The sequence below is a fragment of the Zootermopsis nevadensis genome, unplaced genomic scaffold (genome assembly GCF_977971745.1).
Source record: "Zootermopsis nevadensis isolate Lab colony 2312 unplaced genomic scaffold, Znev_1.0 Znev_ptg000020l, whole genome shotgun sequence".
Lineage (NCBI taxonomy): Eukaryota > Metazoa > Arthropoda > Insecta > Blattodea > Termopsidae > Zootermopsis > Zootermopsis nevadensis.
This window is the reverse complement of record NW_028259152.1, coordinates 2,677,343-2,703,422: the sequence shown is the minus strand read 5'-3', so window position 1 is coordinate 2,703,422 and position 26,080 is coordinate 2,677,343. Positions and strand designations below refer to the sequence as shown.

General features: G+C 38.0%; 1 protein-coding gene across 5 annotated transcripts in view; it reads right to left on the bottom strand.

The window, feature by feature from the left end:
• slmb (beta-transducin repeat containing E3 ubiquitin protein ligase slmb) overlaps positions 1 to 24,255 on the bottom strand; it is a 41,461-nt gene extending 17,206 nt beyond the window's left edge. For 3 of the 5 annotated variants that reach the window (XR_002543032.2, XR_002543033.2, XM_022063642.2), the window contains exons 1-7: positions 24,091 to 24,255; positions 5,333 to 5,555; positions 4,418 to 4,604; positions 3,694 to 3,787; positions 2,642 to 2,812; positions 1,504 to 1,695; positions 470 to 732 (exon numbers count right to left, since the gene is read on the bottom strand). Coding sequence is in view for 3 of the 5 variants with exons in the window: in XM_022063642.2 (XP_021919334.1) it covers positions 470 to 732; positions 1,504 to 1,695; positions 2,642 to 2,812; positions 3,694 to 3,787; positions 4,418 to 4,604; positions 5,333 to 5,555; positions 24,091 to 24,144 (1,184 nt within the window). In the remaining 2 variants the exon portion in view is untranslated. Of the gene's footprint in view, positions 1 to 469; positions 733 to 1,503; positions 1,696 to 2,641; positions 2,813 to 3,693; positions 3,788 to 4,417; positions 4,605 to 5,332; positions 5,556 to 6,409; positions 6,548 to 6,879; positions 6,919 to 24,090 lie in introns of those variants that run through there. The other 2 variants (XM_022063645.1, XM_022063647.2) reach the window with 2 other exon arrangements.
• Between the last annotated feature and the right edge of the window lie 1,825 nt (positions 24,256 to 26,080).

Sequence of the window (26,080 nt, the reverse complement as noted above, 5' to 3'; positions counted from 1 at the left end):
GCTGCCACAGAAAACTGATAGTTTCATGGTGTATGATCAAGAATCTGTTAGGGTTAAACAATGTGAGATTACTATCAAATACACATCTCAAGTTAATTTGGGATTCCTCTCTACATATATGAGCAGTGAAAGTACACTGGAAATCCCACAGAAAGCTATTCAGGCTGTGGATGTTGTGCTCCGCAATGCACCATCTTTGCATGGGTTTTTGCAAGTTGGACGCTCATTCTATACTCCTCCAAGAGTGAGCACCAGGTACGTGGACCGTGGCGGCCGAGGAGCCAGCGTGTGTCCAGTGGGGTGCTACGGGCCGGTGTGTAAGCTAAGAGTGTGAAGAGCGTCGAACTTGAGGGACCAGATAGACTCGGAGGACAGAGTGTGTGTGTTTTTTTAATATTCTAAATCCAGTATGACAAAGGACAAACTTATGTTGTTTCTTATATTAAGACTTTAAAATACTGTAAGTGACCTGATAGTGTTGTCTGAGCTGCCACTAACAACTAGTCGATCTCTATACTGAAGGCACGCAATCCCTCGTTTGTGTCCATTCAGCGTCCTCACAAATTCACAAGTTGAAGTATTCCACACTTTGATGGTCCGGTCACCAGATGCAGAAACAATGTACTTCTCATCAAAGTCTACCACATTCACTGCTGCTCGATGTCCAACTAGTACTCGGCGCAATGTGATCTCCGTCTGTGATGTCATATCCCATACAGCTATTGACCGATCCTGTAACATTATTTAACTCACTGTTAATTTTTATAGCGCTACTTCAGCTAAGGACAATTACATGTACAGACACCTTAATTAAGAATGTTTCATGAACATAAGACAGCAGTTTTTATTGTCCCACAACACTATATAATATATTTACATTTATTCTGTGGTCAAACTATCTAAATATGTTTTCATTGATGGGTGTTACTATACTTATATGAAAGTAAGGTGAACGTTTCTTCATAAAATTGCCATCAAAAAAAAGTCTCACAATCACATAATTAGGTAATATCCTGCCAAGGTCAGTATGTTGGTATTATCAATAATTTTAAGAATCTGACACATTTTAGTCGATTCTCTATGTGGTGAATACTGCCTACTGAACTCAAAGCTTGTGAAGCATCAGTCTCGCTGTTGGCTAATCAGTACTACAGATGTATATTAGAATTTTCTCTCTGTAAACAACTTTGCCACAATCCATACTGGGAACAACCCGCTCTTCAAGTGCCTGAGCACTGCGGGTCCCAACTTTTCGTTGGCTTGATCTGTAGACATTCGGTAGGACTCCTTGGACGAGGAATCGGCCCGTCGCAAGGCCTCTACCTGTACACAGGACAGCACAACACACAAAAACGTGGACAAACATCCATGGCTTGAGTGGGATTCGAACCCATGGTCCCAGCGACCAAGTGGCACAAGGCCCATGCCTCAGACCACGCAGCCACTGCGGACCCCCCCCCCCCCCCCCCCCCCCCCATCCATACAATTATCAAAAGTACAAACTTTTGAGCATGTAACCATCATGCCATTGTTGAATCGCAGATGTAGAACAGCCTCACAGTGATGTATCAGCGTATTCACCATTTCACCAGAGCCAACGTCCCATACTCGGACTGTTGAGTCACTTGACCCACTGATGATCACTTTATCATCATACTGCAGACACAGTACTGAACCTGTGTGCCCTGTCAGTACCTGAAAAAAAGTGTCATATGTAAATGCTTTACCCAAATATAATCTTTTGGGTATGTTTGATGTTTGTCATAAAATCCTTCTACGGAGAGATTTTACTGAGCACCCAAGCAAATCACAGAACACACTACAAAGTGCAAGGTGCCAGGAACGTGAGCAGAGAAATGGATACCATTTCAAGAATTTGCTATGATCAGGGTAAGCTTTATTTTTAAAGTGTTTAAGTTGAAGGTTTGTCAGTTTCTCTCCGTAGGTCACATGGTGGCAGGACTCTTCTACCCGAGATGTTCAAAGATTAGAGGGGATGACCAAAAATATCTTATTGCAATTCTAAATACCCCCACAACTGTAACAAACTTTTGAAAACCATTCTTACATGTTATTAACAAAACATGATTTTGTGTTATGTCATACAAATTAGAAATGAGACTTCACTCGAAAGCCTAATTAATGTTTCTTTACGAAGACACCTGTCTCCTGGGTTGTACATCATGTAGTCTGGTAGAATTTTACTGATGTTTCTGAGATGCTTGCTGCTTGCTTGCTTGCTTGCTCCATTTTTCTAGTGTGCTTGGTTTCCCAGGATTTGAACAAAGGACAGATATTGTTAAGGTTGTGTCCTTAGTTCCCATAATCTCTGCACTGAAACAAACTACTCTGGTCTGGAGGGAGAGATCTGTGAGTCATAGCAACTGTTAGCCAAACATAATAGGTACAGCATTATGGCCAGTAATACAAACAATAAGGCCAAAAAACCCTTAACTGGATTACCACAGCAACTATTATACAAATTATTTAAGCACAAGCATGGCAGACATCATCTATTATACTGCAGGACAACAAATGATATCCAATCTTCTTTTAATTCACTTTTAGTATAGCCTACATTGACTATCAGAATGTCCCAAACTGGACACACGGAGAACTACAGAACAATTTGTACACATACCTTAGTACACTGCAGCGTGTTGCGATCCCAGATTTTGATGGTGTTGTCCCTGAGACCAGACACAATCTTTTGGTCATCATACTGCAGACAGTAAACTCCTTTAGAATTTTCCGACCTGCAGTTAATTCTCTGCAGGACATGTCTTCCCATTCTCCAATTATTTTCTATACTCTGAAACATGTAACATTTGAAGTTGTAACACTGTTCTTTACCTTGTTTAGGTCTTTTAGGGCTTTAAGTGTAGTTACTTTCAGGTACCATAGTTAATTTATTTCTTTTTATTCTTTCTTGGCTCTGCAACCCATTTGTGGGTCTTCGCCACCTCCTTTTTTGGAGGTTTTCCTAGTCTATGAAGTGTGCAATTAATTTATTTGCTTAACATAAATACATAAGGGGAAGTCATGGCCCGAAAATGGACCGAAGCACCATAGATGACGATAAATACATAAATTTTCAGTCCACTCAAAACGACTGGACAAAATATATCAAATATTTACCAGCATTCTGATTAATACAATTAACCTTATTTAGGACCGACAGTGACAAAACAAAACTATGGTTGAGGAAGACAAAGAAGACAGATCTCTCATATTAAGACAAGACAGAACAGAATAGGTAGGCGTGTGGGTAAATAACTCTATGGAGCAGAGCGCTTCTTGAAAAGCAAATAGTACAATCAGATAATTAAGAAACTCCCTGCAAGTAATTCACTGACTAGCTGAATGAATATCAGCTCCATGGACATTATGTTTAACTAATGCCTTCCACATTAGATACAAGAGCATTAAGCAGATACTTCCTAATAAAAATCATGATACATGCATTCTGTGTACAATTACAACCATATGTTCTGTCTCAAATTACAGATGTGCAGTCTGTAATTTATTCAAGTCTGTAGGTTTTGTCTTGATTTCTAATCCTCAGAGAATGGTAAAACTTTTAGGAATAGTACCACCAGACCCTGAATGACACTCTATATAACAGCTGATGTTTTAAACTTTGATTACCAAGGTTAGAAATCTGTGCCTTAATATGAAATAACTTCAACTTACATCTATATCTTGAATGATTTTGGGAAACAATGTTCTGTAGAATGAATGATTAGGATGACTTTCTCCTGGCTTTGGTTTGAATAAATATTGTATCCTGTAAAAAACAGGTAAAACCAGTAAGTTATACAACATATAATTTTTATGATAGATCACTTTATATATAGATGAGAATTTAACAGTTTTTTAAACATTAATGGCATCAGCTTCCAGAAATACTTAACAACATATCACATCCACTACACACAGAACAACAATTTTATAAGCAAACTGTAAAATGTAAGAAAGTGCACAGCAGCGAAACAATACAAAGTACGTTACATACTTCCTTCCTCAAACATGGCTGTAAAAGGAAAATATTTTAAATTCACTGCATCTTGAGTTACAATTGAAGGAAGACCGAAAGAAACAAGAGAAAGCCAATATTTCAGATTGTTAAAATATTCTCTTTCTAGTATATCAATGAACACTCACCTGAAAATGAACAAGATCTGTCATATATATACTTACACATGTCTTTCAGTTGCACTATGAGCGCGAATTAAGATCAATATGAAGAGTATGCCCATAACAAAATAATCATTGATGCAAATATGAAAGTAAGACTTCAGAAAACTCTGTGCTCTAAACTGTAGTTGATATTATACATTAAGTTCTAAGAAATTGTCCTGGTGTAGCAACAAATTACATAAAATCAGAAAGGTGAAAAACAATTCTACGTTCTTACCAGCCTCGCCGTTCTGCAAGACCTCTCCACAGTGAGTCTGTCCTAACTTTCCTTTCTATTAATTTCTTCCACAGCATTCCCTCTGAGATAACTCGATACCATTCCTTGCATACTAATTCAGACGCACAAAGGGAATCAGCATCAAGGTATGAGAGAATACTTTCTGCTACATGGTCCAAACCTTTCTCTGTCACAAACAATATATGCCACCATTAATTCTATTCATATGAAGATTACTTACAACTATTACTAATAAAAGTTAAAATTTTACAAGGCAGTACAGTAAAACCTCGTCTGAACCATATCATACGATACGTAATCTGGTGAAAGGTGATAATACAGATTGCAAAAGTAATAATAAATATGTAACAATTTCTGTACATTATTTATACTACCATACATGAATATTCAACAGTAATTTTAAGTAATTTTTCATTATTTCTGCTTATATCCAACACACTTGCAAAATATTGGCACAAGTAATTATTTGAGACTGACATCAAGAGATATTCACTATGGTTATCAAACATCTGAGCAAATATGACCACGCAATACTGACTGGGTTAGAACAGACCACATTATATAATACCTGGATTAACAGGACCCAGATTAGTAAGGATTTATTGGTCTTGTTTTCAACAATGTTCTGACTGCTGATCCAGAAATCAAACGCTAATATAGTATTACCACAATACAGGGCAACGTCCAGACTTACAATTTTCCTTTTGCTTTTCTTGTTTACTACAATTCATGAGTAAACTTACAGCACATCCTATTACCATTAAATAGTTCATACAAGAAAAGTTTTTCATAAAAAATAGCTGGTGTCCTTTACCTGAGAAGGGTGACGGCAATTAATCGAAGTTTGAATGCAAATGCACTGAATATAAAGCTAAGCAGATAACTGTCACATACTTGGTAAGAGCGAAATAAAATCCCTCTGGAGCATAGGTTTGAGGTAAGAGTTGATGTGACCATGTTGGTAATGGCACATGCGTGATAGTAGATGTTCTACAAATTCCACCTGGTCCTGTTCGCTCCATCTCTCAAAGTACTTCAGACATGTTTCACGTTCTGTCACATACTGGGGTGAAGGTTCTTTCTTCCTTGCAGGGTCATACAGGATTGTCATTGGGTACTGCAAAAAAAAATATTAAGATACTTGAACAGAAAATTCCCATATATTAACCCCCTGAAGGTCTACATTCAAAGTCAAAAATTCTACAATATACTTTTAAATAGTTCGTAAATAACTGTTCCTTTGGAATTCCGCATTTTTTAATTAACAATACGGTTAAATTTGGGCTAAGTACAAAAAGCCCAGGACAACAGTAACTACACCCCTGGTTTTCGTAAATTACGAAATATACCAGAAAAATACGGACCTAGTATAGATTTAAATCTCGATTAAGATCAATGTATTCCTTTCGGAAAAGAAACACGAGCAGGCAAACACATCTCCATTATGCATTAATATCATGCACATACTGCAAAGCACTTTTCATATAAAAGACTCACACGGTATCTAAAAGAAACTTTTTCTCACGCGTTTGTTCATTAGATCTTAAAAAGGTTCCCTGCAATGCATTAGTTACTGTCTACTTCCACAGTGACTGGCCAACTTGCGACATTACATTCTTTTGCCGCATAGCTGACGGAGATAAAATGGGAAACAACAATTGACTAAAACTTGCAATCAAAAGGTGCTGAATTGTCTTCCGTCCACTCAAAATATAACAGTAGACTGGCAGTATTTGCCTTTCATGTGCGTTGGCCCTGAACAAGCAGCATATTATCATACTCTGGGTTCAAAGTTCGGGTCTTCATCTTTGACCCGGCACTTGGCTGTTCTCAGAGTAAAGGTAATTCAGTTTACAACAACAAGAGAAGCGATTATTTAAATTAATTCTGCAAGATGCAACAGTAGATACAACTGCACCAACACTTATTTGCCATGCAGATAATGGCTTCATAATGTAGTTTTCTGCTTACAAACTAACAAACAAGACTGCACTGGCGTATCTTAGCACAGGTTTTTAGCCAATCGTACACGTAAATATTAATTTTTAAGGAGATAAGTGACGTTCTTTCAATCCGTGTGTCTGATTCATAGTTCTAAAACAGCTAGGAATCAGTTCTACGTTAGCAAGATGCAAGCAATGATACCAAACGTTGCAAGACGTTCAACAAAAACCGGAATGGTATGTTCCACAGCCCACTGATCTGAACATCCTAACTACCGGAAACTACAGGCCGCTCCGCCAGCATTTGTTGAGTTTCCTTCATCAAAGCTCTGAAGATTCAGGCTGACCTCAATATTATTTTAAACCCCAGTTCCTATTTCAAATAAAACACAATGTGTCTCCATTAGAACATCAACTGGTTAATGGTGTAGAGGGGAACAATTGCAGTTTATTCTGAGAATCAAACAAAACTCATATATATGGTAAAAATGCAGTTACCGGATGTTGGAATACGTGGTACATGCAGATGTCACTGTGCTTTAACGCGATAAGATCGTAATTAATGAAGACAGGAAACTAAATTCACGTAGAATCAAATTATGTAGCACTACCAACACGACGAATTCCAACACACAACTAAGTTCCTACCGAATATGGCTACAAGACTGATTACTTCGATACTGCGTGAATTATCATAAGGGAACTAGGTACTTGGGAGGGAAGAGTCCCCCTGGTCCACTTCTCCTGTAATGACCAAGTAAAACATAGTCGGGTTTGTTGGGTTTTTGGACTTTGTCCATCGCCCAATGAGTAGAGAGTAGAGTAGAGTTTATTTACATTCCATAGATCTTTCTTAGGACTCAACCAAAGGATGTAGAACATGTCATTTCATACAATGTACACACACTTCAAAACTTTCAACACAAGTACAAGAACGTATTTCACATATCAATGTACATAAATTTCAGATTCTGCAATACAAGTATGAAAAATAATTTTACAAATTAATATACATAAACCTCAGAATTTTAAATATAAATACAAAACTTGCTTTACATATACGTAGATTATGGATATAAAGCTCAAACATTTTCAGCAGAGATGAAATCATCTACAGAATAGAAGGAGTGAGTAAAGAGGTAATCTTTCAATGCAGGCTTGAATACCTTTATATCATAATTTAGACTTTTAATTGTTGGTGGAAGATTATTAAACAACTTGATACCTGTACAGTACATTCCTTTCTGATATTTAGTAAAGTTAGCATTTGGCACATAGAGATCATGTTTACGTCTTGTTTTTAAATTATGTATATCTGTATTTCTTTTAAATTTATCCATGTTTTCCACTACAAATGATAGCAAGCAGAGTATAAATTCACTTGCAAGTGAAAGTATATTAAATTTACGAAATAATTTTCTGCAAGATACCCTGCTTTTGACACCGGCCATTATTCTAATTATTTTCTTTTGCATGTAAAAAACTTTATTACTGTCTGTTGAATTTCCCCGAAAGATTAATCCATATGACAATACAGAGTGAAAGTAAGCAAAGTAAACTAGCCAAAATGTGTACGACGTTTCGAAAACCGGATGTTTCCGTCTTCAGGTGTATGGGACAGGGGCACCTACTCTGTTGTGTCCGATAGAAAGAGCTAGTCTCAAAAATATTTTAAAAAGATACCTCCCGAACACACGTCATACCCAACTGAAGGGCCAAATCTGACGGGTGACGAACTCCACGTACGCAAACGAACATTTATAATCAAAACTTACAGCAAAGTGCCCTTATCTGTTCAGAGCGACATTTTCTACAACTCGTTATAAAACAAGTCGACTCTGCCGATTATGGTCTACCGGGTTGTAACAACGCGTGCACTTGATAGATACCAACGTTTCGGGAGAAAAATACTCTCTCCACCTTCAGGGCTGGTATGGAGACAATTCCATTTTTCTGTCTGGACTGACGCCGTGTGGACTTGCACGTACATACCGACCTACACCGCCGTGTGAACCTCGCATCTCGCACAGTTTACTGTTTGGTTATTCAACTGCTGTTTAAAGAAGATGGCCATAAATGGTCAGAAATAATACGGGTCGAACTGCTCCCCGTATCGGTTCAAACATAATAATTAGAAGCAGAATGGTGGATTCAGCACTGCAAGCAAGAGTTCGAGCTTTAAAATGTGCAGAATTTAACATTCCAGTTTTAATAAACCAACAAACGAAAACAAAACTGATTACGGTATTAAGCTTCCTGCCTAGAAGTTCAAAAATATCATGAGCTAATTTCTAAAATGCTACGCTACTTAGGCCTACACTGGCAACTCGGAAGAGTTCTTTGTTTTATATAAATATGATCATCGCTTTGTAGGCAAACCTCATCCCCACGCATTGCAATATGCGAGTGAAGACTCCATTAACATATTATAAAGAAACTGCCATTGTTTCGCTGCAGGTGCGTGGCCCATTTCCCATAAAACCGGTAGCCGTGAATACAATAGTAAGAAACACGAATCTCTAATGATATTTGAGGAAAAATAGAATGAAGACTCAATTTCATGACGTACAACTCTCACTTTCGTACCAGACGGGACACACGCGAGAAAGGATTCGACATCGTGACAGCGCCAAAACAAGATAACTCACACGGAAAAGAAAACGTATTTATAAACAAAGCGGTAAACATTAATTAAGACAATAAAAATGCTTATAAATTTGTAAATGAAAGTATTTTTCTTTAATTTTTTCGTCTATTAGTCACATTTAAGACATGTCAATAATGAAAATTATTCCTTATTCCTTGACATCACGGAAAATTAAAATTAATTCTGCTCGCGGCGAGCGTAAGCCTCAACTTGCTGACCAGCCCGATGGGGCGTCATTTTTATCGGACGATTTATTCAAACCATTTTACGTTTAACTGTATTAATCACCTGAACCATAAGAGTCTATATCAAATACCATTCCTGCATGAACAGTGCAGGAGCTATAATTTAATCTGGATAATTCGGGCAGTATTCTTCCTCGCCAGCTACAAGCAAGTACGAAGTGCACTCTCTTAAAGCGCCGTTACCTTGCACGTACTTTGAGCCAGACATAACGGAAATTGTACTTTACTCAGTTACAAAAGGAACAGCAACTGCTGGTACAAGATACTTACTCAAAATCGTGGCACACAGAATGTAACCATGTGTTCAATATTCTTTCACAACTATAAAGCATCAAGAGTAAATAAAAATCGATGAGTAACGAGTAATATCGAACGAAAAGAACCGATACTCATCTACAAACACAGTCACTAGAGACTCAGGTTCGAAGCCTGAATCTGTACCCACTAACTGACGGCACGATATTTCTCTAATCTGAACCTGTTACTTCGAAGACGTCACGGACATAAATTACCTGTCCAATCCATGAAGCTCCTCGTTGCGGAGTTTAACCACTACCTTCTTAGGGCCACATGGTCTGATCGGGACTTACTAACGACACGTAATGTCCAAAAATTGGGAGGAAAAATATGTACCTAGCAACAAAACTTAGAAAAGTAAATCCTACACACATTTTTAACACCCTGTGATTTACAGTGCCAATTCAACAATTTATTTACTTTCTTTAAAACAGGTTGCTGTAACGAAAAAGTTTGTCTTAAAATATTTTTCTCTCCTAGTTATCGTTTAGTAGATGTGAATTCCCCAGCAATGTTTACAGGACTACTCCGAAACTCGAAATGCTTACAAATTGTGGTAAATTGTACACCTGCACTGGGTTTAAGATCTCAATTCTACACAGACGTGCTTCAAAATGGCACGTAGATCATTTGCGAATTATGCAATTCTTGCTAGCACACAAATGTCGCATTTCTTTATCGTCGTGCTGAAAGTTTCTTGGAAACTGTCAAAATATTAATTTCCTCCTTATATCGATACAAATAAAAATTACCTCAGATTTATTTTTGTTTAAAAGCGTCATAAACGCAAGGAACATACAACTATTTTGCTCATATTACAGCACAGGTACAAAAATACTGACTTATCCTTCATCTAGACATTCTTTGAAGAACTCGAAGGTTAAAGGTGTTCTCCCTAAGACGAAACTTGGCCAAGAGAACAAGGACACTACTTTTCGACGAATAATCCGCTGGTGTTCGCACACCCGAGATGCGTTAACGCAACGCTACTGAGATGGAAGTTTTTTTCAGTATAACAAATAATAATTACCTCCATAATTGATCCCCTCAGTCACTTTGGTCTAAGTGTTTTAGGTCACACCGTTTAACTATTCTCACAGTTTGATATTGTACAGAATAAACATTGGTATTTCTCCATAACTTGAATAAACAAAAACAAAAAAAGTAGATACAGTACGGAGAAACTGTAAATACCAGCCTATCTCGGCGACAAATAGCGGTCACTGTGAGGTCAAGTCGGCGAACACATCATCGACTTCTAAGAAACGTGGCTAGAAGTCTCATCGATGTGGCGTTTTTCCGGTGGAAGAATAGACTAACGGGCGTTTTAGAAAGCCGTACGCTGTTACACTTTCAACGTATCCTAAGATTTAGGAACATGTAAACACACTGAAATAATTATTTCATTCATTGTTCTCCAAATTATTGGCAGTATGATCTGAAGCTTTCACGGCGACCAAGTTTAATGAATTCTTCTCGGGCTACCAGCCTCAGGACAAGGACGAAGATGGTTCTCGAAACGTCGGTGTTTTCTCCATTCAACCACCTGACACGGATGGTAGCTCGAGAAGAATTCAGTATAAATTTATCGGCAGCTTAATGTGTTGTGAAGAAACGTGTGCTTCTTGTTGTAAATTAATTTTTTTTAATAATAAATAAGGAACATTTATTTTAGTCTCTTCATTTTTCTCAAGTTACTTTTGAAGATGAGTTTTTTTTAAGAATAATGCTGTTAAATTTGGAATAAAATTGAAATAAAAATAAATTTTCTTTATTGAACAAGCCAATAAAAGTAAACAACTTTGTTGCGGAGATGGAATCCATCCAATGGACGTTTTTCCTCCGAAATTTTCGGTTTTCTGGCCAACGAATCATTTCTTACACGTGTACGAAGTTTCAGGCATTAATTCTATCCGGAATAAACTAAAAACGCGTGACGAACAGACAACTGTGAATAATCAAAAACTATACAGAAGCGTAATAATGAGAATGTACTATTCATTTTAACATTTTATTGACAGCAATATTTTGAATTGCATATAATTCGACTTGCTGAGTAATAGGATAAGAATTACTGGATATTCTCTTTTTTTCAGTATTGGTTTGCAGATTACTTAACAAGCAGGAATAACACCGCACAGTATTCAAATATGCAACCACCTTAATGATATCCTTGCCAACACTTCGTCAGTTTCCGGCAGAAAAGAGCTTTAATGACACAGGTTAGAGTTCAAACTGCTACACCAAGCAATTTCGCACATTTTTAAACTTCAGAGAGGAGGGGGGCTATCAAGGCACATCTAATATCAGAGTTAAGTGTTTTCTTGAACCGTCAATTTCTCGTCTGCACTGAGCCTGCCCCAGTTAACAGAAGAAGCACGTAAGTTCAATTATTACGACCAACCTCGAATGTATTTCTATCAACTGTCCATGTGATTTTCATGGTGTGGTGTTTCAGGGCAAGAACAATAGAAACTTCCTCACCTTTGTATTCAGGTAACTAACTACACCACGAGTTGTCCACAAATTGATCAGAAGCGTTACAAATGTCTCAGTCAAAAACGAAAAATTGTATAAGCTACAATGAACTCTATTATTCAAAGAATTTAAAACATTTTAATTGGAAGTACAGCCTGTCATTGTCTCATCATATTTAAAAACAACAATTCGCAATACAAATAGAGAAAATACAACATAAAGAACACTGAGTTTAATTAAATACTTTAACAATCTAGACAGGTTGAATCGATATAGACTCGATACAGATACGGAATTCAGTACTGAATGGCATCCCCATCCCGTGCTGGTATTTCAGCCTTGCACTGCAGATGATAAATAAATCAAACTTTCTTAGTCCACTTTACTTCTGTGCCGACAGCATGCAACGGATATTTCGCCAATTTATTCGACATGAGGAGTTTTCACGCACTGTGACACTTAGCAAACCCACCTAACATTTTATCACAAATGACATGAGAAATGGAAGTTTATTTTCGGACGTTTCAATTGGCCCCTGACCGATTTCACGCAAAGACAAGTTCTGTAACAGTAGGTATATGTCATGGTGCAACCACTCAGCGTAAACAGGCTGAGAAACTACGTAAGTCAGCTAACAGTCTTATTGGCGAAAGTGTCGTGGAACTCATTACCCATTCCTGATATTGGCTAAAAATAGAGCTGACCAATTTCGTTCCTACGCCAGCAAAACAAGTCCGCAAGAACATAGCTCCCTTCTGGGATGTTGGCCGTGTAGCCTTGCAGATACTGACCGACGTTTCAGAAAAGCTTGCCACATTCACTATCAGGGCGAAAAGTAGCGTCCAAATGACAGGCCATCGTCACCGTCGGAATTTGAAATATCACCAATTCAATACGCCTCGCATCTACTTCGGACCAAATACATAAATTAAACTTTATAATTTCAAACCTCTCATCTTTTGAAAGTCTTTTATTATTCTCAGAAACACATACTCTCCACACCAAAATCGTCGACGCGAGAGACGGACAAAATAACAAATTTCTGGGTCCTCCGAAATACGACAGAGACCAAGAGTAAACCCTCTGCGGTGAGTTTCCTCAGTCCCTCAAGAGAAATGCTGGAATAGTACCTTCGACATTTCTCAATACATCAGCCACATGCATGCCGCTATTCACAGCTAACACAGTGGCACTAAACACCACTTCCAGGAGAAATGAGTTTCAATGTGTATGCCGGGCACGTCACGTAACTCAGTATACATCATGTCACGAAGTGGAGACTTTTGTGCTTTTGTTACATCCCGGGAGCGTGCAACCATTTCCGTCTGTAATTATGATTACGAGTTGTCACGTCGAGAAGGTTGAGAGGTGTGGGACTTGCACGGAGGAGATGAGAAATACGTACAAAATTCTGGTCATGAAACATTTCGGTAAGAAACCGCTTCGAAGACTTGCCTGTGCATGGGAGGATATTAAAATGGACCTTAAGGAAACAAAGTTGTGGACTGGATTTATCTTTCTCCGGACAAGGACAAGTGGAGGGCTCTTATGAGCACTGAGATGAACTCTGAGTTCTACAGAAAATGGGGAATTTCTTGACGAGCTCGGTGACTACTAGATTTGCTATGACTGTGCTCCATGGTTACATATATTTCCCATACAATGTAATGTACTATATTAGGTTCAGTCCACTTGAAACTACAAATTCGCAGGTGAATCACATTGTACAGATTTGGAAGCGCTAGCCGACTGATGTGCTACCCGAAGACCACGCCACCTCATCGCGACCACACCCAGAATAAGAATTACACACCGCAGTGATTCAACGACCCGAATTAACAGACATGTCACCCTTCCATCCTTACCTCGGAAAGGAACGACCTGCACTTACAATAGCTGTAGTTTATGTGCCCTGCAGACAAGATACCAAGTTTCTCAAGATCGAAAAAGAACAAGCAAAATGAAATGTTTTTTCGTTCCTTTGTGTAAAACAAAGACACTCGACACTGCTGCACAATGGCAAGCCAGTCCTTTTACCACTATTAAGATTTACGCCGAAAATTGCTGTTCTGCCTTCATTAATGTGTATTTGTTTATGAAAACCAAAAACAACAGAAATTCATTTCATTTCAGTGCTTCGGCTCCGTAGTCTATATACCTAAAATGGCAACTTCAAACCGGCAAATAAGGATGTGATGCTGCCGTGCACAGCTTCACGATGGTAGGGAAACTTTAAGCCCATATCTACTGCAGAGACCAGTCACACAACAGTGGATTTTTTTTCCTCTCTGGAGCAGACGTTTGTAAATACATTTTTGCAGAAAAAATAACACTGCGATCGCGGAAAATTTGCCATCAACTTCCAGTTTGACAGCCAGTAGGAACAATGTTTGGAGATATGACTCAAAATCGCCCTACTGGTCAAGGAATTCCCCGCCTTTTATGTAACCCGCATTCACAACCGCCTACAACTTGTCCCTATTCTGAGTCTGACGAATCCTTTGATTCGTACAAACCGTGAGTCGAATAATGTTTGTGCGTCAGCAAATACAATCAACGAGATTGTCCGACAAATTTACAGTAGACAGAATACGTGCTCAATAAATTATTCGCCAAAAGATAATAACAGCAACAACTTCCGCTCTGTAGGATTATGTCCTACGAAGGCCGTACCAGAGCTCAGGGTTTAGACGCTGGCTTCTCGCCGCGGAGAATCAGATTTAATCCCGTGTGACTTGGGGCGAGATTTGTGGTGGACAAAATAGCACTAGAGCAGGCTTTCCCCGGCCAATCATCATTCCATCCCTGATCTAAACACATCACCGCCCCAAGAGGCGCGCGTCATCCCTGACTACGAAGTACCCTATCATACTTGCGCTGTCGGCATCATCTCTGACCCGACACTCATCTGGCCTCAGTGAAAACGCAGTTCATTTATACATCCTACGACCATGCACACAACCCAGCGCACTAACCGCGCTGAATTGCATTTTAACGTGTGAAAAACATGTTTTCAGTCAGTTGCGAATTGCCACAGCAAGCGGTCTTCTCCGGGTTGTGAGAATGTTTGCCCACGACTGTGCGGTTGATTTTAAAGAGCACATTATTGTATTTTTTTAAAGTGTTCTGTCTGACGACAGGTCCATATGAACAGGATCCTTCTTCCATCCTTTTCTCGGACTGGGACCTGTTCATATACGTTCTTGGCAGATGATCCAGAAGTGGTTTGCCATTGCCTTCTTCTGTGTATGAATGGAGTAATTGTTGGGATGCCACGGAGAAACCGGGGAAGCCCCCGGAGGAAAACTCCGTGTTGCCTAGACCACGGCTTTTCCCAACACAAGTTATAAATTCGGGCACCGCCGGGAATCGAACCCGAGACCCCAGGATTACAAGGCCAGCGTTCTAACCGCTAGACCACCGTGGCGGTCACATTATTGTACACCACTTAAAATATCGTTCAAACTATAGGAACATCACGCTGGACACTATCCATTGTCTAAGGTGCATTTGACGTACACGAAGTTTCAATGATACGCCGTGAAATTCAAATCACTATACAGATCCTGTTTAAAGGTATCAAGACACCGATTTTCGTCTCTGAAACGTCGAAGGACAACCGTTGACGCAACCGGCTCAAACGTCTCGTTATTTCTAACGTGCCTCGGTCTACCACTTAACCAGCGCGCCTACTATCCAAACAGTGCCATCATATTTTATACAAGGTAGAACGAGGAGGAGATGAGTATTCATAATATTCTTTCCACGAAGACTGGGCCGTGGCTACTTGGTCGTACTTCTAGTACTTCATGGAAGAAATAAGTATCAGTTCCAGGCTTAGTTTAGACATTACTGTACTGTATTCACTTTCACGCATCGGCAAATGCTGTCACCAAAACATTTTACATACAGGTAGTCAAGGTCACAATACCACTTACTCATGTGATAGCCATGAAACGACCCAGTTGTCATGGAAATTCACAGCCTGACTTCAAACTGTAGGACTGTGGTTCCAAAGCTCTTTCAGACCTGGGGCCACCTTCACTTCCCTATCGATTCGTGGGCCACAGTTTTTAAAACATCGTGACAATTTATTAAAACGCAGCAAGAACGACGAAACCGAAGTGCGTAGAATCGTGAGGTATGGTTGAAGTTTACAGACGTTTCAGATGCCTGCTGCTACTATCATTAGGACGAATTGTCCTGACGACAGAGACTACACGAAGCAACATCCCAGAAGACACTCATCATCTTCATAACAGAAAGAAGTTAAATGATTCGTTAATCTACAGGCCCAGAGGGAAATGAAAACGTTTGCTTATAAATCAGACTGGCTGAAGGAGTGCTTCGAACAAATAGCGACATCTGTACTCCGAATACGATCCAGATTCCGATGCGGCACCCCTGAGCTCAATGCCATTTACTAGGCTTTCACCAACGAGGCTCTGAAGGCCAAGCGATAGGACTACAACCATTATATCTGTCGTGAACGTTGCACCACCTAATAATGTCTGAAGACTACAAAGTGTATCATATGCACACAACACATGAGTGAGAGTTCAATTACACGCTGCCACAGTAACCCCTAAAGCACGTTATGTTCTTACTTTAACGAGACACAGGGTCTCAATTACAGAGATCAACTAACTGGTTGACGCTGTTCAGTGAAATAATCGAAGTTTATTATGGTAATCATACTGAAATACATAATAAATTGCAGTCTTCCAGTAAATTGCAGTTACCACTGCATCTTAAAAGGTTTCACAAGACAGGAAAGATGTGTACTCCCTGGAGTACACAGGACGGGCGTAGACATCAACAGAGAGACCAAGGGCCAAATGCCACGAAGGCAAGAACTGCCTTAGTGCACTGATGCACGACTGTGATTACAGGTCACTGTTAAATAACAATAAAGTGACAATAACAACGGGAATTACAACAAAAAAACAGCAGGAATAACAATGACAATAAAAATAACAGCAGGAATAACGATGAATACAGGAACAGCAACAATAGAAATAACAAAAAGAACAATGACATCCGAAGCCACTGTTTTTAAAAAACGCGAGACACGGACGGGGTCTGTGAGTTTTCCGGTCATGCCGAAGCGTTAAAAGCAGACAACAAAAAACCTGGGGATTTGGGTAGACTTAAGCACACTTAGTAGTGAATTATATTTGCTACTTAACACAATTAAATACATGCAAGTCAGACAGATACAATAAGTCTAATGGATCTGATACGATCTGCGATTAAACAATGTTTATGCGCGAAACCATCCCTGCCGAGCGATTATTAAAATCGCCCAGTAAGTCCGCCCGTCTGTACGATTGAAACAAGTGAAAAAGATCTTTACAAAATTTCACAGGGCACTAAAATTTGTCAAGATATTCAACTTTTTATTAAAATTAGACAATAACAGCGGGTGCTTTACATGCGTTTCTGTGCGCCGAAGTGACAATGAGGGAATGTCAGCGTTACCGTGGCACTGCGCTTGCTTGCTCGTTAAAGACAACTGACGTGCGTAAAGCGAACAACAAAGCTCTACTGGAGCGGCCTATCAGACTGCAGAGATCTGTTACCAATAAAACACACAGCCTAGTGGTAATGTGTACAACATAATTTTTTGTCGACAGATTGAACACGTAGATCGTGCACTGCAAAGATAACGCCGTACCAATCACTATGTTGTCTAGCTCATCGTCCAACTGCCCTCGGGGGAGTCTCCGACAACCGGTTTCTAAGACGCACACCTCTCATAAACCCCTGCTTCCTGATGATGGAGAATGATCAGTGACCATCAGCACGTTTCTTTACTGGTTTTCTCGTAATGCTTTCTCACACAAAAGACTTCTCAAGAAAAATTTTTTTTGTTCGTATGGCTGATACATAATGCTATATATAGCCCCGGTGTACGATGTACACAAGGACCCCGTCACGGAATCCGTTCCAGTACCAGCAAAACTCATTGTCGTGAACTATTTTCCCTAGACAGAAAAAAACTTTCATGCAGTCTATCTTTACAATTACCGTCAGAGAGAATGTCCGTAAGTCCCGTCAAGTGTGTAAGCTATATTTTTTAAGCAATGCTTGAAGTCACTCGTGCCGTTCCTTCGGTCTGCGCAAACCGTAGTTTTATCGTTCACGCGCTCCAACAAACCTGCGCAAACCAAGCTCGTACAGACATGTTGCAAAAAAAAAGGGGGGGGGGGTGGACGGCGATTAAAACCACGACTACAAGTGTGCATTACGCAGCAAGATCCCTTCAGGAGTGCGCTGTCTGGTGCACCACAGAACCTGAACTGCAGATCTGACTTGTAATAAAGCTAAAATGGCTCACTGCGGTGTGAATACAAATATTCTATCTAAATGTGCCTCTGCGATTCTTCATACTGTGTTGTCTGTCATTCATTTGTGCTTACTGATGATATAAATTGTACTGCGTGTAACACCGAAGTAGTTTACTTAGCAAGGGACGATGTCTTGCGCTTGCGCAGGACTCCGCCCTTAGCTTTTTGGTTGGTTGGTTACCGAAGTAGTTTTTCTTAATTTCCTTACATGCACACTACAATAAAGTACGTAAAACAGAAGTTGTAAACCTGAACAAGATCTGAGTTACATATTATAATATGGAATATCAACCTCGTGTGTATACATCCTTTTGGGGACAACCAGTATCAACTGGGCTACACGCAAACCTATCTTGGTACACGATCCTGAACGTTTTATCGTCTTCGTTATAAAAGTTACGTTCTGATACTCCTCCTAAATGAATCAATACATAATCTGCGTTCGGCGTGAGGGCAGGGCACAGCTATTCTTACAATAAAGACGGGCAGCATTTTTTTAAACTTTAAGATGAACACCTTCTAGTCTCACAACTTTCGCTGGACTGTGTTACAAATTTGTATTACTGTTAAAAGAGCCCAGAGAAATGCTCTTCCGGTCTCACCTAATTCTTTCAATATGTACAAGTGAACGACTCTTTCAGTTAAATAAATAAAATAAATCCGTGGCGTAGCAGCTCCAGAGAGCCGAGTTAACATTCTTCAAAATGACGTCAAAGTAAATTTAAAAAATCAAAACTGCATTAAGAAGACGACGAGCAGATTAAATTTGGGGATACAATCGCTACCATTAAGTTCCTATCCCACGTAAGTACTTAAAAGATTAAAACACATAAAGAACAATTTTATCTACTGTTTTGTATCGGGTCCTGTCCTTTCACTAGGGGATAATCGTAAATTCTGGCTGCATGACAACAGAATGGTGAGCTGAGCATTCCGAACTAATAAGAAGTAACAACACCGTGCATTAGTCGGAACTTCATAGTTCGTACTCATTCAGATGATCACGACGAGAAGCATGAGCTAGGTACGTAACATTGGGGAGTTCAGTTCAAAACAGCAGTCGGAAAAAGTGAAATTGACATTTCAAGAAATGGGTGTGGAGAGTGTGAACGGGATTCATCTGGCTCAGGATCGTAACCAAAGACACGCTCTTGTGAACACAGTAATAAGCCTTCGGTCCCCATAAAAAGAACGGCGTTTATTAAATAACTGCGCTACTATGAGAACTCTATGCACTTAGCTATAAAAATTGTCTCTTTCTGCGCAAAATGTAAGGGCAGAAGTTTAAGTGGGTGTGGCAAGGGCTGGCATACTCGCGACCTAGGCCTAAAGTAGGATCCCAGAAAAAATATATGACGAAGGAATAAATGACCCCACCGCTGACTAGGCTGCACAGTGCAGTGTTGTACTGCTAGGGCCTTCTGCGAAGAAGCTATCAATTCCAGAAATTCCATTCTACGACTCCCGCATCCATTTTATCTGCAGTAATGACAGCAAGGAACACAGCGAGGTGACAAGGACAGTCACTTACTGCTCCTGTCAGCTTTCTCTCGAGGCTTTCGCAACTTTATGTAACTTCGAGAAAAAGTGCTTTAGGCAAATGATTCATTTTCGAGAGTTTTACTAAATTTTAAATATGTAAAGCCAAGGACCCCGGCGTCAGGTAGACAGATTTAGTTTCCAAGCTATCTCAACCGTGAAGCGGATAAGGTGGTTCATTGCTCTGTGTCGCAAGAACGCAGTGCTGATTCATGTTACGTCGACAGGTTCGATTGGAATTCTCTCTCATCCCTATAACGAAACTAACTTTGACCCCATCTGCAAGACAAAATATCACCAGTCCGCCGTCTTCTGCGGCATCTGTTTCAACAAGATGATGACTATTCTGGGATGTTACAACCTGTAGTCAGATAAATACCGACTAACGTTTCAGATGAGCTAATTACTCTGCCGATACAGGCTGGAAACACCTCAACTTCGGTCAACATATATAACACTCGTCACCGCGAAGACCTAAAATGTAACCAATCATTTTATTACTTCCAAGGGAAAATGAACAAACAGTGCTGCTCCTAAAAACATTTACAACAAAATTGTAATTAAACAGTCAAGAAGAATGAAGAATGGAATTCCAAAAGCAATTACGTCCCTTGGAAATCCATGTACTCATTATTGATTTCCTGCATTTTCCTCGCCGAGGTGAACACTGCACTGTATCTCAACAAGGACACGATCAACTCATATCGAACGAAAATCCACAAAAGCGTACTAATAAACTGTACAAACATGGAGCTGCAATACAAACCAAGCTCTCGCAAAAACATAAGTTTTATAATGTCACAAGCAAGTACGTGAACTTCGCTGAGTTCTTCGGGTACTTCCCGACAACTTCCAATAACAACTGAAAATAAAAGACAATAATAATAGGATATCCATAGCTCAAAGACGTGTTCTGGGGGTCGATTTGAGGGTCCAATAAACGTAAGTCCGCAAATCAGTCGTCCAGAAAATAATGACATTTTAACAATTAAGTTTGCTGGCGGAATAATTATACGAGTAATTTATATTTAATTAATTTCATAAGATTATTTCACAAATTTGTAAACGATTAAATCATATTAATTACCAATACTTTTGCAAATAAAGTGATCTAAAGTGATATAAGATTCTGCAATTTTTTTATATTCACCATTTTCCAAAGCATATTTACTCCTAATTTCATAGTGCATGTAGTTGTTTTGTTATTGTTGTTCCAAAATATTTTTAAGTCCGTCTATTTCAACTTTTGCACAGTTTTGAATTAGTTATTCACAATATTTATATTATGATCCTGGCCTGCAAGATTTTTTGTAATTCTGACATGCTCCATCCCAATGACAAAACCAAATATGCTGACTGCTATAGGAAAAACAGTTCATCTGTGCAACTACGAGATGAAGCAGACATTCATTTCAGATAACAGCTCAGGATTTTAAGAAAATATTTTCAGTGTCATAAGACTTATGTAATGATAAAAATATAAGGCTTTATAATCAAAATACATGTTCTACATGTAAAATACATATCAATTACAGAATTATTATGAATGAAGAGGATGTGGAAGGAAACAGTGGCACATAACTTCATACACATACCCAACACTTGGGAGCAGAAACTGATACAAATCACAGAAAAACTCATCGCAAAGGCATCTGGTAAGATCACACCAATCACTATACACTGACATTATTTGACTTCTGTATGAATTTCCATAACTTCACTTACATTCAATGATGTACACAGGTACTTGTTTGGATACTCACCCATGTGTGATTTTATGTGAGCAACGTATTCTAAAATTTGTTACTTGCTATGTTATATATCAACACCAAACTGCTCTACTTTAAACCAGTACAAATATGTGAGATTTGAGGTTCCCACAACAGCAAAGATGTCAAAGTTGTTCCTCTGGGTTACCATGCATTACAGATATTCCATCACAGCACAATGATATTTTCACTTATCAGAGACAAACACCCATGTCCAACAAGATATAACAGGAGAAATATATGTATTAACACACCATAACATTAATTTTTCACTGCAAGCCCTTGTGTCACTAACACCATCCAATGACCAAACACAAATATAATCAATAAAAATAACATCAAAGAGCAAGCAAAATCTCTGCAAAAAAATAAGAGTGCAGTGAAACTACAAAATTCAACAGGGACAATATGACCCCATAAGTGATAAACAGCAGCCCAGATTCCCTCTTGCATAATAACCATACTACATGACAACCTAAAAGTAACAAATAACAATAAAAATTGTAAACGTACAATAATTCAAAGAAATTAGCCTGGGATATAACATATCAATACTGGTCTATATCAGTTGCATGTAACTACAGAAAATGTCATGCATTTCTCCAGAAATATGAATCAGAATATCACACAGCCCTAGAGTTCCCAATTTGCATTCTGCCAATGTGTTTTGTGCAACATAAACATATTTGCAAAATTACAAAAGCCTGTATGATAAAGAAACAGTTACCTACTAGGTTAAATATTATTGTAATTTTACATGAATAGTAAATACGAAGAAATCACCAAATCTGTTAAAGAAAATAAATGATTAGACCTAATATGTGAACTTGTTTGCCTAGTATTATAATAAACTACCATTAAGTTTCAAAAATTTGCCCTCATTTGGTAGCTGCCAATCACTGAGGGTGAGTATAGCCAGTCTTGAAAGGTTAGGAACCCCTAATATAATGGAAAGAATAATTGGTATAGGTTTGCTGTAGTAATAGCAATTACCTAATGCATATTTAGGTAGTAACATCACTTCTATACCAAAACAACTTATTCATACTACCTCACCACCTAAACAAAAGTGTGGATAGAGCATGTTTATAGTTCATCAACAATTAAAAGTCTAAATTATGATATAAAGGTATTCAAGCCTGCATTGAAAGATTACCTCTTTACTCACTCCTTCTATTCTGTAGATGATTTCATCTCTGCTGAAAATATTTAAGCTTTATATCCATAATCTACGTATACGTAAAGCAAATTTTGTATTTATATTTAAAATTCTGAGGTTTATGTATATTAATTTGTAAAATTATTTTTCATACTTGTATTGCAGAATATGAAATTTATGTACATCGATATGTGAAATACGTTCTTGTACTTGTGTTGAAAGTTCTGAAGTGTATGTATATTGTATGAAATGACATGTTCTACATCCTTTGGTTGAGTTCTAAGAAGGATCTATGGAATGCAAATAAACTCAACTCAACTCAACTCAACTCAACTCTACTCTACTCTATTCATCACATTTCTAAAGAAATAATGATGCTAACTATATCAGTGACGAAGTCCTTCACAGTACTGAATGAGAAGTTATAACTTACTTAATGTGTACACTAAACAAAACTTCAAACTCAAAGGGCAGAGACAAATTTTTAGTAACCCCTATTCAAAGTTAAATCCAGTATAGATCATGCCATCCAGTTTCCTCACAATCCATTTTAATACCATTCACCCAACTATGCCTACCTACACCTTCCAAACCATCTCTTCCCTTTGGGTTTTACAACATAAATTTTGGACGAATTTCTCATTTATCCCATGTGGCTCATATTCACAACCTGTCCAACTCACACTATCATACCATTCGACACTACAAAACCTATGAAGTTGAAATGCGGCGATAAGAACTGGAAATAATGGATCACAAACAATCACTCAGAATTGGTTAACAAATGAGCACTGTCATTAAAATGCTCTGTATTTTGGGGTAACTTTCCTGTTACCAAGAAAAACTCCATAATAGGTGATTTGTGTGAACACCTGCTGGATTTGGATACTATACTGTAAAATTTGAACACAGGTGTGACGGTTAGACAGCGGTTGACATTTAGTAGTAGTAGCAGCAGAAACAACGTGCACCCATAACTTTCTCGTAACGAGTAATCCATGTTATTATAAAAGCGTTCAGATTTCAATAAATTTCTAAAGGCAGTGATTTTAAAATACATACTTGCTCCTTAATCAGATTAGTCTTCACAGCATTTACATTAACACACACAAAAAAACTTATGCCATACGTCCAAAGGTACAAAATTGCAAGATGGCGATTGTTATATAGCTTAAACTACTCACGCACTTTTTCATAAAACAAAAGAATAATGTACTGCTCTCACCTGTAAATTAGTATTGGTGTCTTCAATAATTTTATCCGTTTCCATTTTAAGCATTGTTTACGCACTCACACGTACTAAAATATATCCTAAATAGAAGACAATCATCAACACTCCCTCACACAGGAAGTCAATATCTCAATTTATGTTGTGACGTCATTGACCTGTGCAGATAGCGCTCTGGTAGCGAAATCCAGGGTAGCCAATAATGATTGTAAATTTCGGGATATTGTTATGTTTGTTCTTTCTTCAAGTACGTTCGTATTTACAACCACAGAATAACTATTAAAACGAAAGTTTAAATTCGAAAAGGTATATAAACATGTATTATTACTAACATTTTATGGCCAAAATTTGTTTCACAATTCATTGCATTCACGGGATCCCCAATTACAAGTTGGTAGATTTGTAAGACAAATGAGGTCGCTTTTCGCGAAACACGAATGGCGGCATATTTGAGAGAAAATTGCATTTTCATTGTAAATATAATATTACTGAGCTTATGACATTCAAAAAGAAAGTACTTGGATTCACTGTAATATTCCTTGAAACAGTATGAGAATGTATACGTCTGTCTCCTGAGTTGTTGCATCCTGTAGTCTAGTTTATATTTGCCCATGTTTCAGAGATGTTTAACTTCAGTAAATTTCTACGAGACAGCCCCCTTCATGTTCTCCGCCATGAAAACTAACAGTCTCACAGAGTACAAAGATGTTTATAGTTTGGGGTCCTGCTACATTCAAGGAAATGACTATCATTTACAGAAAAGTCAATAATTTTCCTAAAAGCTTCAATATCAATATATCATAGAAGGTCAAAGAAATTATTAAGCAATTTCATGGTTAATTTTATTCTGATCTTAGTGGTACCCAGTAGAGCAGAGATAGGGAATTTACTTCTTCATAACTCATATTTCAATGAAGGGCAGAAGAATAAGAATAGATTAGAACAGAACAGAATCTGTTTACATTCCACAGATCCTTCATAGGACTAAGTTAACGATGTAGAACATGTCATAGCACAGATACAATACTTATTGCTACTACAAATATAAATACAAAGTTGTGACAACCATTTACAGTTCATAGTTTACAAAAATAATCATACAATAAGGTATCACAATCAATGCATGTATTTACTATAATTGAGGATTTCTGGTTAAGGTAAATTCTTCTATGGAGTAGGAGTGAGATATTAAACTCGTTTTTGTGTGTTCCACACATTCAGTACACTGAAATTATTTGTAAAATAAAATATTTAGGATTATGGCAGATGCTTAGAAGTTTAGGAGCATTCATATTAGTAACATGTGATTCTATGATCTGCTATAGATGTAACTTAAGGTAGCATTAGAATAATTCATTTTGACTCACATCTGTGTGATTACAGTAGTTTATACATAAAAATGTGTATACATTAATGGCACCCCATAAAAAATATTATGAAAAAACTTATATTTTTAGAAATAAGAAAGGTAAAAATGATATATGTATTTCAACCTTCATTATTCCTAATTGTATTGGCAAGCTTTCAATTTTTTCTGTTTTATAATAAGAAAATGCTGGTGTGGCAAACATTGCATACCACTAGAAAGAATTTTCTTTAAGTACCAGTAATATTGCATATTTAGACTTGTAATCTAATATTTAAGATTTTCTGTCCCAGAAAGACAATGATTTTCATCTTCATTCATACATGCAATAGCTCATAGGAAGTAATTATATGTTTTGCTTGTCAGTTTATTGTTATAATCATCTAAAGTGCACAAGGTTTTGGAACTGAAAATATTTCCTCCTCCCGTGCTTATTCTATCTGTAACTGGATAAAAGATATAGACAACTGTACTTTGTTTTCTTAATTCCCTCTTAAATCTAATTTTAACTACCAATAAAAATATTTATATATAAAGAAAAAACTAGACCTTATCTAATCATAAGTATTAATGACCTAAATGATAGACTACATGATGGATATTTATTTTCCATATTAGAAA